The sequence below is a fragment of the Ranitomeya imitator genome, chromosome 2, assembly GCF_032444005.1.
Source record: "Ranitomeya imitator isolate aRanImi1 chromosome 2, aRanImi1.pri, whole genome shotgun sequence".
Classification (NCBI taxonomy): domain Eukaryota; kingdom Metazoa; phylum Chordata; class Amphibia; order Anura; family Dendrobatidae; genus Ranitomeya; species Ranitomeya imitator.
In genome coordinates, this window is record NC_091283.1 from 48,170,668 (window position 1) to 48,185,893 (window position 15,226).

Below are 15,226 nucleotides of genomic sequence, written 5' to 3' on the forward strand. Positions count from 1 at the left end.
CGGTATCGGAATGAAATGCGACTTTTGCGCGAAGATCGCCGACCTCATGGCCGACCCCACACAGGGATCGGGTCGGGTTTCATGAAACCCGACTTTGCCAAAGGTCGGCGACTTCTGAAAATGACCGACCCGTTTTGCTCAACCCTATACATGGCCCCTAAGGTGTATCCATATAAATGGCCCACCCTGTACAATTATTATGAACAATACAAGTTACTGACTGGTACAGGGGGAAAGAGGACCCTGCTTGCGAGGGCTCACAGCCTACAAGGGAGGATAAAACTGATTGTGCAGCGGTATAGTGATACAAGAGTTTCTACAGGCTGTAGGCTTTGTCAGAAGATGTAGGTCTTCAGGTTCCTTTTAAAGGTTTCCATGGTAGACGAGATTCTAATATGCTGGGGTAGAGAGTTCCAGAGCAGGGGGGATGCACGGGAGAAATCTTGTATGCTATTGTGGGAAGAGGAGATAAGAGGGAAGTAGAGAAGGAAATCTTGGGAGATATATAAAAAGTTCAATTTTTGGAAGACAACATCCATCTATTTCAAATCTTAGACAACCTTTCAACCCAATGTTTGAACTTACAGGAGTCGTTGGAAGCAATGGAGAAAGATGGAAAATTCTTCGTCGATTTTCACTGACAACTTTGAGAAATTTTGGAATGGGAAAGAGAAGCATTGATGAAAGAATCCAAGAAGAAGCCCAGTGTCTAACTGAGAAAATCATGAAAGATAAAGGTGGGTGCAATGTTCAAAAATATGTCTAAAGTTATCGGGTTGGCCATACATTTTGGATGGCTGTTGGCCAAAAACAATAATAGGGAAGCCCCTATGAACATACTCATTTGGGCTGGATGGTTAATGAATTGGCCGTGTTGAAATTCAACTTCTTTTCACAATGTTTAGAATAATATCACAATCAGGATGGCCCAATAGTGAATAGATAAATGGCTAATCCATTGGAATTGACAGGTATGGTCAACATTAACATGAGCTTGCCATACAAACCAGTTCATAGTTCTGCATAGTAGTCCTACTGTGTAAAAATGGCTAAAGCTCACCAAGTGAACAGGAATCTCCAAGATTGGGTGGCCACACATGCCACCGGCGTTGGTGTAGCAAGCTGGAAGGCACATGGGCAGCAAGGACTTGGCACACTTAGGAATCTCTGGAGCAGCAGAATGGGTGAAGTGGAACTTAGCAGGGATGAAAGCAAGTAAAGCACAGTATAAGGTGGAGCACCCAAAAACAGAGATCTAGAGGCTCAATCCCAAGTCAATATACCCTAAATAGGTCTAGGGAGATGATGTCATTTATCTACGCTAGGTAACCTGCAAAACCCAACATAGTGCACAACACAGGGCAGTGGACCCATGAGAATGAAGCAAAGCTTTCGATAACCGGGACAGATGTGTAACAGCAATCTTGCCGCTGTCCATATTTTCCCAATGTCTCTAGTGTATTATATAGCTTACATGGTTAAAGCAATAACTGATAGCTTGTATAGATAAACCGATAGCTGACATCCTCTTTATAATTTCTTACAGATTCTCCAATTAACCCACCAAATATAACGAGACCCGCTGTTTCCAATGTTATTTGCTCCGTCGTATTTGGAGAAAGATTTGACTATGAAGATGAAAAATTCTTGACACTCTTGTCATATATTGATGATATTTCCCACCGGATAAACTCTGGTTTTGGGCAGGTAAATACTACAAAAGGTACATCCTAAAATGGATAAGAGAGAAATGTAATTAACAAGAAATTACAAATATAAAAAGACATCACTCCTTATGGCAATTTCTGCCGCATGACTAAAGGATGTCAGGACTTTTTGGCTCCCATCAGAAATGTCTGCCGCGTTGGCACAAAAATGGAATAGAATCTATTGTGCTAACTTAAAAGTTGTCAGGCTAAAATGATACATGGATGTGGACAAAATAAACAAATTAGGCATACTCACACGCTTTCAGGTTCATGGATCCAGCACAGACATGTTCTCTACGACCGAAGCATGACATCACCATATTTCCATCAGAGGACTGTTAAGTTGGGATGGGCAAACGCGAATTGTAAAGTTCGTGGTCCATACCAACCACCTAGTGTCCATGAAAACCAAAAAGAAAAAATAGCACCAAAAAATCAAATAATATATAAAAGTAGGAATTTTATTAAGTCAAGAGAATAATAACAACCATAATAAAAATAGAGAAGATCAGAAAAATGACAAGGGATCTCACCAAAAGCAGATGGCAGAGTGGTCCCCAACAGGCAAATGTAAAATTGTAAAATACAATTGATAAATAGTCATCCCACTGGTGCTAAAAGTGCATAGCCTGCAAAAAAGGTTTCACTAGGAACATGTCCATATGTGTATATACATCATTAAGTATAGAGTTTACCAAGTACCAAGAAACCTCATGCAAGAGGAACTGTAATAAACGCACAAACAGTGGTGGCACATGACCAGTTAAAGTAACACATAATTTACCTGCGGGACCACGATGCCATCCACCCCAACACGCGTTTCGGCAACGTGCCTAAAAGGTTTGCATAGTGCTATAACTGTAAGGGAAATCTAGACATAAAACAGAATTTTTTTTAATGAAGCATGACTGTCTCATTTTTATGTTTAGAAACACTGAAGTCAAGAAAAAAACAAAAGAAAAAAACAGTTTTGTAAAGGTGAATAATGAATATATATATGACTCTAAACCAATCAAATAATACTATGGTTGTTTGTCTATTGCTTCTTTCCTTAGCTTTACAACAGGTTCCCAGCCATAATGACCTACATTCCTGGTCCTCATCAGACGACTATTAAAATTGCTCACAGCCTGAAACAATTTATTAAAGATATGATAAAGATCCATCAAAACACCCTGGATGAGAACTTCCCTCGTGACTTCATAGATTGTTTCCTCATGAGGATGGAAGATGTGAGTGTTTAGAAAATATTAGATTATCAGATCTTTAAAGGGACACTGTCACCTGAATTTGGAGGGAACAATCTTCAGCCATGGAGGCGGCGTTTTTGGGTGTTTGATTCACCCTTTCCTTACCCGCTGGCTGCATGCTGGCTGCAATATTGGATTGAAGTTCATTCTCTGTCCTCCGTAGTACATGCCTGCACAGTGCAATCTTACCTGGTGCAGGCATGTACTATGGAGGACAGAGTATGAACTTCAATCCAATATTGCAGCCAGCATGCAGCCAGCGGGTAAGGAAAGGGTGAATCAAACACCCAAAAACCCCGCCTCCATGGCTGAAGATTGTTCCCTCCAAATTCAGGTGACAGTGTCCCTTTAAGGGTCACATTTTTTATATAGATCTTTGAAAATAAGTAGTTGAAATCAATCATTCTAGTTCGTTGACATTTTTTCACTACTATTTGTTTTATAAAGTGTGATGCTGAGTCACGTCTCATGGACAAGCTGTGAGATGGGTTAGTCGGGGAGTCTGACGAATGGAAGAGACAAGGTCATAGTCAAGTAATGGTCCGAGGTCAAAATACCAGGAGGATAGCAGATCAGAGAAAAGGGGTTAAACAGAAAGATACGGTCAGAATGAAGTCCAAGATCATGCAGCGATACATCAACAAGCAAAATTCAAGGCACAGAGCCAACCAATCACACTTAGCTGAAGCTATGGCTGACAGCTTTCTGTGACTGCCTGCTCAGGTAAACAGCTAAACAATCAGGGGAATTGGAAGCACCTTATGAAAGCTCAGAATCTCGCAGTCTCAGATTGGACGGCTGAGCTGTCAATGAAGACACAGACAGCTTAGCATGCCCCTGAAACAGACTGTACAACTGAGCTGTCAGTCACTGCCCAGACAGCTCGTCACATCCTTGCACCAGACTGGTCAACTGAGCTGTCAATCACTGCAAAGACAGCTCAGCACTGAGGGGTGGAATCGTTATATAAAGTGCGCATGGGTATTTTATTAATTTTTAGAATTAAAAAATATTAATTTTAATTTTTTTTCAGGAAAAAAAGAATACAAACACTGAATTTCATGAGGAGAACCTACAGGCGACAATATTAGACTTATTCTTTGCCGGAACAGAGACGACCAGTATGACACTGTCGTATGGATTTCTTTTACTCTTGAAATATCCTGAAATACAAGGTGATCGTCTAAATGCATTTTTAAATTATTTAATATGCTCACCTCATACAATTGTAGCTGAGTGCAGGAGTAAAAGTCTGACTCAGCCCAAACTCCTGACACATAGAAAGACACAAGTTTAAAAATTATTAGGCGCCTTCACCTTGTTGCAACTTTTTTCTCTAGTATCAACCAAATCTACTAATGTGATTGGTTTCATGTTTGATGGAAACAAAGAATAGAATTATTCTACACCCTGCCCCCAAAACTTTAATGTCTTATACACTTGAAATGCATAAGGCCCTCTCTGAATAAAACCATCAATCATAATTTATAAGATCAATTTCAGCAGAGCTCACAACGAGTCTAAACTTTGTTCTAAACCAATAGAATTTCTTTTAATCATATTTCAGGGGTAAAACGTTTGGGGCAAAGATTGTTGTAGGACAATTAATGACTATGATAGAGTAGAAATCTAAAACTTTGCTGAAGTTCTGATTCTGCCTCATAGGCATAGATTCATATAGCTCTAGGCACTGTGTATGAAGCCATATGGTGTCTTTACGATGACTCAGGTGTAGAATGGCCCAAAATACACAATGAGATGGAACAATGAAGAAATTCTTTTTCTCAAGAATTCCATTTAATTCTATCTACATACCTATTTGAACTGAACAAAAAATAGGGCAGTTACATGTGGCCTGCACGGGCACACCACCCTCACGGCACAAGACCAAACACTCGGCCAGGACCCCCACCTTCAAGTAACGTGACGGGGTGCAACAGATGAGTACTTCACCCATGCCACATTGCAAATAATCACAATAAAACCAAGGGCTGACTAGTTAGAAATTGATACCTGTATGAGCCAGGACAACAGAAGATGGTGAATAGATGGCACACACTCATACTGAGGGGTCAGCCCTATCATGTGAAATAAGCATACTACTTATATTGTCCTTTTTTATATTATTTTGGTGTAATGTATATGCTCCTTCTATAGGTACAACTATGCTCGGACTGACCTATGAATAAACCGGTGAATCACCCAGTAGACCCCTCTGCAGGAGTTGCCCCCCACTCCCCCTATATGCGTAGTAGCCAGCACAATACACTTTTTCACTATGTACAGACAAGATAAGTATTTAATTGATACTTTAAGAAGCTATTCAGCTTATTTTTATACAGAAGCCCAAGTAAAACTGTGAACGAGAGCAATGTAATATTTGCATCTAAATAAACATTAGGATCCAGAGACAATGTAACTGGTGGACCCTTGGCACACTGATCACAATCCTATGAGTGATGTTTGTTAGCATGTGGTTTGATTTCTCCATAAATTATTTTTATACTATAGCATTAATAGTGTATCAAATATAATGTAAAATATATTGTCTAGGAGATCCAGATGCAGTTTGATTGTTTGGTCGTCAAGATTGTTAGTCCTTTAGCGTTACCCAGGGTGCACCACGTGGAGGCGGACTAACGTTAAACCCCTGTGTAGTGTAGTTCATATGATTAAATAAAATAAATTAATTAATAGTGTAATTATTTGTCATCTGTTTCTAGAACATGATTGGAGGACATGAGGGAAGAGAACGAGCATTGTTTTTCTTTAGGGTTGTGTGCACCTTATATCATCTTCTTTTGCCATGCCAGTATTGATACCAGCTTTTGACTGGCTATCCCTTGAAAACCACTTATGTATTTTTATGTGTTTTTTATTGTCAATATTAGAGATGAGCGAGCACTAAAATGCTCTGGTGCTTGTTGATGGAATCAAGCAACTCCTAATTACTCGGATGCTTGGGGTCAATGTGTCAGGTCTTGAACCCAGCAGCTCTTGTGCACCAGGTGGTAGCTCTTCCCTCTCAGCTATTAAGCTCGCTGGACAGTTCCTTGCTAACCCAGAAACTAATACTTGTGTTGTTCCTGATTGTTTCCACCCTGAGTTCCTGATTGGCTCAACCCGGGGACCTGTTGATTGAACACCCTGCTTAAAACTTGCATTGCACTTTCTTCCTTGCAAGATTATTGAGCTCTCAGCCTCTAGTCTAGCTTCTTTCCACCTGCTGCTTATCTTCAAGATTATACTGATGCTACCGAGTATCGACAGCTGGCTGTTTACTGACTGTGCAACCTGCTTATCCTCCCAGCTATACTGCTGCTCCTGTGTACCAACTTCTGACTATTTCCTGACTACACAACCTGCATGTCCTCACAACTATACTGCTGCTCCTGTGTACCGACTTCTGGCTATTTCATGACTACGCAACCTGCTTATCCTCCCAACTATACTGCTTCTCCAGTGTACTGACTAGTGGCTATTTTCTGACTATGTTACCTGCCGATACTGCTCCTAGGGGTTGCAATATCACTACTCCAACTCAAGTCTGTCCATAACACAATGAGAAAGCAATGCTTTTTTCCTGCAGACCCTACAAAGAGGTCAGGGGGCAGAAAAAATGTTCAAATGAATGGGGAAAGTGCTGAATAAAAGGAGAACAGCATGGGGAGGACCCCTGGAAGCATATGTCATTCCAAGATCACTGCTGAAAACAATTGGTCTTTCTAGGCTATAAAAAGGCTATGTACTTTGGAGGGTTATATATCAAGGAAATGTGCTCCACACCCCGGAATAGTCTAGGGGTGAGCAACATAATACTGATAAAATCTTGAAGGGAACCTGTCACCCCGAAAATCGCGGGTGAGGTAAGCCCACCGGCATCAGGGGCTTATCTACAGCATTCTGTAATGCTGTAGATAAGCCCCCGATATTACCTGAAAAAGGAGAAAAAGACGTTAGATTATACTCACCCAGGGGCGGTCCCACTGCTGGTCAGGTCAAATGGGCATCTCCGGTCCGCTGCGGCGCCTCCCATCTTCATTACAAGACGTCCTCTTCTGATCTTCAGCCACGGCTCCGGCGCAGGCGTACTTTGCTCTGCCCTGTTGAGGGCAGACAAAGTACTGCAGTGCGCAGGCGCCGGGCCTCTGACCTTTCCGGCGCCTGCGCACTGCAGTACTATCCTCTGCCCGCAAGAGGGCAGAGCAAAGTACGCCTGCGCCGGAGCTGTAGCTGAAGATCAGAAGAGGACGTCTTTTAATGAAGATGGGAGGCGCCGCAGCGGACAGGAGATGCACATCCGACCTGACCAGCAGCGGGACCGCCCCTGGGTGAGTATAATATAACGTCTTTTTCTCCTTTTTCAGGTAATATCGGGGGCTTATCTACAGCATTACAGAATGCTGCAGATAAGCCCCTGATGCCGGTGGGCTTACCTCACCCGCGATTTTCGGGGTGACAGGTTCCCTTTAAAAGAGTTTATTGAGGCTTGTTTAGAAACAAAATATACCCAAGAAGATGTAATTCCCCTTGGATGAGCAATATAATACCAATACATCTTTAAACAAGTTTTTGAGGGTTATATAGTTATACCATTGAAGTGTACCCAAATATATGCAAAAGTATAGCAACGAAATATACCCAAGAAGATATAATACCCTATAGATGAGCAATATAATACCAATACATTTTTTAAAAAAAAATTTTTGAGGGTTATATAGGAAAGAAATATACCCAAGAAGATGTAATATCCTATAGATGAGCAATATAATACCAATACATTTTTGAACAAATTTTTTGATGGTTATATATTAACTAAATGTACTCTAGACCACAGAATAGTCTATGGATGACCCATAACCATATATACTCGAGTATAAGATGACCTGAGTATAAGCCGAGGCCACTAATTTTGCCACAAAAAACTGGGAAAACTTATTGATTCGAGTATAAGCCTAGGGTGAGAAATGCAGCAGCTACTGGTAAATTTAAAAAAGAAAAATAGATACAAATAAAAGTCAAATTAATTAATCAGTAGGTTAAATGTTTTTGAACATCAATATTGAATCAGGAGCCCCATATAATGCTCCATACAGTTCATGATGGGCCCCATTAAATGCTCCATACAAAAAATAGGCCCCATATAATGCCACATAAAAGGTTAATAATGGCTCCATAAGATATTCCACAGAATAATATGCCCCCTATAATGCTGCATAAAAGGTTAATGATTGCCCCATAAGATGCTCCATAGAATATTATGCCCCATATAGTGCTCCATAAAGGTTGATGGCCCCATAAAATGCTCCACAGAATAATATTCCCCATACAATGCTCAATAAAGGTTAATGATGGCCCCATATGATGCTCCATATTAAAATATGCCCCATATAATGCTGCACAAAGGTAAATGATGGCCCCATAAGATGCTCCATAGAATAATATGCCCCATATAATGCTGCACAAAGGTGGATGATGGGCCCAATAAGATGTTCCATAGAATAATATGCCCCATATAATGCTCCATAAAGGTTGATGGCCCCATAAGATACTGCATAGAATAATACACCCCATATGCTGCTGCTGCTGCAATTAAAAAAAATGACATACTCACCTCTTGTCGCTGGGGGCCAGGTGCCTTTGTCCTGAGCAGGCGGGGACACCAGCGCGCTATGGGGGCCAGGTGTCGGTGTCACCGATGGCTCTGGCCCCCGACACCTGTGATATTCACCTGTCCCCGTTCCACTGCCGCACGCAACTGTTTCTTTGGGCTCTCTGCAGTGACTATTCAGGCAGAGGGTGCGCACTAACCATGTCATCATGCGCTCTGACCTGATCGTCACAGTCAGAGGATGTGGAAGACACAGCCCGGTGGTGCAATGGGACAGGTAAATATCGCATGGCTTACCCTCCCCCATCATACTCACCCCCTGGAGTGGTCTCTGAACTTCCCTGCTTCTCCATTTTTTCAGGGCTGCAGCTCCTTCCAGTGCTGAGCGGTCACATGGTACCGCTCAATAAAGTAATGAATATGCACTCCACGCCTATGGGAGTGGAGTCATGTGCATATTCATTACTTTAATGAGTGGGACCACATGACCGCTGAGGACAGGAAGAGCTGCAGGCACCGGAGATCATCTGAGAAGCAGGGACATGCAGAGAAAGTGCCAGGAGGGTGTGAATATGAAGTGACAGCCGCCGATTTCTACTGCTTCCCCTCCCCCACTGACCCCCTGGGACAATGACTCAAGTATAAGAGGGGCAATTTCAGCCTAAAAAAATGGGCTGAAAATCTTAACTTACACTCGAGTATAAATGGTGATACCGATACAATTTTGAACAAGTTTTTTTAGAGTTATTTACCAAGGAAATGTAGACCACGGAATAGAGGAATACTCTATGGGTTTTACATACCACTGTAATACAATTATAACTGTGTTAAGCTGTTTGGATGACTCATTTTTTAAATGTAAATTTTTTGAAAATGTGGTTGAAGTAATTATACAGTCCTAAAGACTTTGATGAAAGCATAAAAAAGAGTTAAAAAATTGACTGGATTACAGTTTTCATCCATACAAAATTCTGTGGTCTGTAGGACATTTCTTGTGATCTATAAAACAGAAAAAAAGCTTTAAATTTTTTTGCATGCTTAAATTTCTCAGCCATACAGTTTCACATGTAACTGAGTATCACCGAGCATGTTCGTGGGTCCCTAGTGAATATACAACAAAATATTATTTTAGCGTCAAGACGTGTTACCTCTATTTTTTTGGTCCTGGTGTAATGACATTTTTCCCAGATCCTGATTTTTGGTAAAAAAAAAAGACTATGTTAAAATATATGCTCTTTTTTTCCATTTTGAAAATTTCAGAAAACATCCACAAAGAGATCGATAATGTAATAGGGAAAGATCGCTGTCCATCAATAGAAGACAGGAGTAAAATGCCATATACAGATGCCGTAGTCCACGAGATCCAGAGATTTGGAGATATCATCCCTTCAGGATTGCCCCATTCTGTCAGCAAGGACACAACCTTCAGAGGATATCACATTCCTAAGGTGCAGTATGTTCGTCTTATCTATCTTAGAGTTTTGTGTGTACCACTCCAATTTTTTGGCCATAGTATCACCCCCTTTTAATTACCTGCCCTCCAAGCCTTGGTCCCGTCCATGCTGAAACAATATGACAGAAGAAACATTATGGGTCCTTGTAAATGTGCTTACCTTTCCACGAGTCTGAGACATTTCCCTCTTTTTTTTTTCTACAAACCTAATGATGATTCCAGTAGACTTGGTGAGCATGACTGTGATAGAGTAAGGAAGGGGTTTATGACTTAGGGACTGCCAAATCTCGTAGGGTGTGGTAATTAGAACTCAGTGAAACAATGACTTGTTTAGGGGTAGAAACTCAATTAAACAAGGACTTGCTCAGGGGTATGACTAAGCTGGATGAATGCAAGAAATGCCTTTACTTATTATATTATGCATATGCTGAAAGTATTCTGCTATATGCTATCAAGTAATAAACACCTTCATTTATGCACGGTACGCCTATATTCATAAACAGCATAAATAAACGAGATCTTCATTTCTTCGGGGGAGTATCTTAGAAATCACATGCCTGTGTGTTTTCTTGATTTACATTGGCACCAGATGAATCCAAGAACCTTTGAAATTAGAGTTAGGACTTACCCAACAGCTTTGACTTACTTTGCTCTCCACCTGTTCTGATCTTTTAAAATTACGAACCAAAGATGAAACGTAAATCTTTCTCTTTTAACTCTCCGAGCTCATTCAGAGGAGCGTACAGTATAATCAGCATATGCACTGCTCATTTCCAAAACAGTCAGCATATGAACCTCACATTTTTTGTGTTGTTCCAATGGCCGAAAAAACGTAATTCTGGAGTGTTATTTTTTTCTCGTTATGGCATTTAGGTTGCCATCCCACTAGCAGTATCTGGTCAGTATTTTACATCAGTATTTGTAGCCAAAACCAGGAGTGGAACAATTAGAGGAAAAGTATAATAGAAACATATGCACCACCTCTGCATTTATCACCCACTCCTGGTTTTGGCTTACAGATACTAATGTAAAATACTGACCAAATACTGCTAGTGTGACGGCAGCCTTACTGATCAGATTAATTTATTTTATATTTTGATAGATTGGACTTTTCCAAATGCAGCGATACCAAATATGTGTATTTTTTATTTCTTAATTTTTAATGTAGGGCAAAAGAAGTGATTTTAACTTATACTTTTTATTTTTTTCATGTTTTTAAAAGATTGTTCTTTCACTTTTAATTATATTTGTTAGTCTCCTTATCGGATTTGAACCTGTGATCATTTGTGCTACGTACAACAATGCCATAGCATTGCTGTATTTAGCGAAAATCGCTGTCTTCTATGAACACCAATCTCAAGCTGACGTTCTCAGGAGTGCCATCATGACAAGGATAGGGGTCTTCAGCAGACCACTAGCCATCATGGCAACCCATCAGCACCTTGAGATCACGTCATGAGGCACCAATGGGTGCATGCAACAGCGTGCCCCCCTGTCGGCGCACTGACAATGTTGCTGTCACATTTGATGGTTTAATCAGCCATCTGCCAGCAAAGAAGCGAGCTTGGCTCATATATCATGAAGGGGTTAATCTGTATTTAAAATTAGATTCCCCTATTAAAAGCTAATGAGTATGCAAACAAAGGATCACATACTAGCTACCAACCATATTGCATATGTTGTTCACTGCTCCGTTGCAGTTATATCCTTAGAAAACTTTGACCTTTAAATATTTATTAAATTGGTGGTGATACTTCCATGTCAAAAAAAATTGTGCTGGTCTTCTCAGTTTCTTGACTCACATCTATCAACTACCAACCAGATCTCTCTTTAAACATTTCAGTTTACTACATCTACACACTTTATATATTTACTTTCAGGGAAGTTTTGTGTTCCCAGTCCTAACTTCTGTCTTAAAAGACCCCAAATATTTCAAAAACCCAGAGGAGTTTGATCCTGGACACTTCCTTAATGAGAAAGGCGGCTTCAAGAAAAGTGATGGGTTTATGCCTTTCTCTACAGGTAAGAGATTAGTATATGATTATGGGCCTGGCAAATACCAGTAAACTATGACTGAATTTAAAGGAGTTGTTCTGTCTTAGGCTGCAGTCTACAGTCCTTCTATGGGATTGCAGACTTGTGAATCCTCAAGCTCACTTCCCCTTGATTCGTCAAGACAGATAACAAAGCCAGCACTGATTGAGCTCAAAGATGGTGTGACAAAACAATGTGTTGAGAGCTTTGGGAGAGCGAGTGCCGACCTTGCTGGAACTGTGTCGGGTACCAGAGTTGAATATAAGTGTTGTCATTTTACTGGGGCCAAACATGCTGATTGAGACAGGGCCTGAGTAGTGGACAACCCTTTTAAAGAGAGACTGAAGATGCACAACCTAAATTCAACATCTTATAACAGGTTTGAGCTTCTGTTCGTAGGTGCAAGGTTCATGACAAAGGACACAAAACTGAGGCCCCCATATATTTTAGATGAAAGTCTGTCTAAACCACTGATTTCGGGGACACCAGCTGACCTTCTGATATATATGAAGGCTTTCCACTTCTAGCACAATATATAATGTCAAATTTCAGAGTGACCGGATTACCATATCATGTGTATGGAGGCTTTACAACTCTCTTCTAACAGTTCATGTCGGGGAAGAAAAGGATCGAGCAGTTGGAATTATAACAGTCAATCATGTTGTTTCCAGGGGAGATAAGCCTCCGATAGTAATGTCTGGCAGCAACTTTCTTCTCTCTCCCCAATGAAAAGATTGAAATACTCAGCCAAGCCAACGCTCATTTTTATGAGGAAGTTGTCAGAGATAGATGTCTTCTGGCAGCTACCTCATGTATGGCCAGCTCAAAAGCTTCTAGACATAGTAGATAAATGCCCTTTAACCATCTAACATGTATGGGAGCCTTTTGTGTCTCTCCCACAGTCTATTAGACATTCTGAGTGAGGTGGATCTTCAAAACACAAGGTCTAGGTGAATGCAGCAGAGAGTTGAGCAACATGGGAAACAGGTAGAAGAGGTATTGGACACCACAGACAGGCAGCATAGGACTTGAAGACCATTGACAGGTAGCAGAGGTCCTGGAGGCCTAGACAGGTAGCAAAGATCTTGGAGGCTACAGACAAGTAAGAGATGTCCTGGAGGCCACAAACAGGTAGAGAAGGTCCTTGAGGTCACAGACAGGTACTGAGCAGGACGTGGTACACAGATAAACTAAAAGTCTTAGCACCAGTGTCTAGGTAGGCCTTATAAAGCCCTAGGTATGTGATCACAAAAGAGCATGCCAGGCTACTTACAAAGCTCAACATGGAGCAGAAGAGGATTTAGCAGACTGGGGTGAAAAAAGCAGAGCCCGAACCCCAGGACAGGTGTGTAACAATGTGGGAGATCGAAATAAAGACAGATATAAGATGCACACTCAGTGTTACATAGAGAGGGATGCAGGCTCAACTGGAGAATACAAATTAAGTTAAAGGGAACCTGTCAGGTCCCGCGTGCCGTTCAATCCAGCAGCATTCACCTATGTATGAACAAATTCCCTGCCTAACCAGCTTGTATAAATTTATCAAGTGAAAAGAAGGTATAAAAATGCATTTATAATGTCCTTATTTGCTATGCTAATGAGGACTTTGACTAGTCGATGGAGCATTAGTTGCCCCAGACTTGTCAGCACCCTCTTTCCATCTTATCATGCCACTGTGGGCGTGATAACAGAATTTGCCCGAGCGGCATTATCATTGCTCATGCAAATCTAGCGCATGTGCACTGCTTATTAAGGCATCACCACTGTGTCTCTGAAGGCAGGTGTACACTTCCTTGCTTCAGCCGCGTGCACTATGCATGACTAAAGGTATCCTCCAGACTACCGAACATGCGCAGTGCACACCTCTGAAGCTGGGAAGCGTGTACCCGGTTTCAAAGATGCAGTGATGCTGCCGGATCGAGTGGCGCCTATGCGTTAGATTTGCATGAGTGGAGATGACATGGAAAGAGGGCTGATTAATCTTGGGCAAATAACACCCCATCGACTAGTCAAAACTCTAACTGGCATAGGAAACAAGGACATTATCAATGCTTTATTTTTACCTTGTTTTAACTCAATAATGGAGGACAGAGCTGGTTAGGCAGGGAGTTTGCTCATACATAGGTGAAAGCTGCTGGGTAAGAGGGCATGGGAAACCTGACAGGTTCCATTTAAATAAAAGGAAATCAGCAGCACTGGCACGGAGAATTTTATAAATGATTGCTTGTATTTATTTACAGTGCAATATTTCACTAAAGTGCTGGTAAAATTAATATACAGCGACAATTCATATTTTACGTTTCAATCGGTCCTGGATCTTTTTCAAATGTCAATTTAATCACAAAGATAGAATGTACTGTGCAGCACACAGAAATAAAGATGGGGAAGTTTAAATGTATTTGCCTTTTTGATCTAGTTGAGTCCCTGCAGGGATTGATGAGACCCAACAATCCAGCGAGGCCACTAAAACCCCTGAATGATTCTCACTGTGCGTAAAATGACGGTTATCGTGGTCAAAGCCGCTTCCACCTGAGCCGAACCCCTCCCACCTATCAGTTTCATTGGCTGACTGCCAGTAGGCGGCATTCAGGCCACAGTGGGGCGGCGTTTCAGCTGCGTGAATTTTACCGTAAATATGTATTTATATATCGTGAATGCACATTTAATAGGAAACCATTTAGAACAGATCATTTTTGATGAGAGGAGCCAGATCATCCCTGCTACCAGCAGCTTACACTGCTGCCCCTACAGAGAACTTTATGTCTGAAGATTAGGTTTAAACAAACAGAGGCAGATTTATTAAAAATGTCTAAAAGGAAATGGTCTTTGTTACCCAGTGCAACCAATCACAGCGCAGCTTTCATTTTACTAGATCAGTTTATGACATGAAAGCTGTGCTGTGATTGGTTATCATGGATAACAAAGCCAGTGTTTCTTTTAGATACTTTTGATAAATGAGGCCACAGTGTAATACAAAAGTCTCATACTTACTTTGAATATATTATTGGCATTTTAGTAGTAACCGTTAGCATATACCGTACATTTTTGTTCAGACTGTATACTAAACCTAAGCATCACAAACTGATTCCCTTTTGATGTACAGAACATGAATATGGTTGGAAAAAAATTGAAGCGATCAAAAATATTCCTGAATTGATGAGATCAGTAA

At 41.0% G+C, this 15,226-nt stretch overlaps 1 protein-coding gene across 1 annotated transcript in view; it reads left to right on the top strand.

Annotated features, from left to right (window-relative positions):
• LOC138661761 (cytochrome P450 2H2-like) overlaps window positions 1-15,226 on the top strand; it is a 36,799-nt gene that overhangs the window by 8,755 nt on the left and 12,818 nt on the right. Inside the window, exons 3-8 of the mRNA XM_069746658.1 lie at window positions 588-737; window positions 1,547-1,707; window positions 2,765-2,941; window positions 3,993-4,134; window positions 9,831-10,018; window positions 11,904-12,045. Of these exons, the coding sequence (XP_069602759.1) occupies window positions 588-737; window positions 1,547-1,707; window positions 2,765-2,941; window positions 3,993-4,134; window positions 9,831-10,018; window positions 11,904-12,045 (960 nt within the window). The remainder of the gene's footprint in view (window positions 1-587; window positions 738-1,546; window positions 1,708-2,764; window positions 2,942-3,992; window positions 4,135-9,830; window positions 10,019-11,903; window positions 12,046-15,226) is intronic.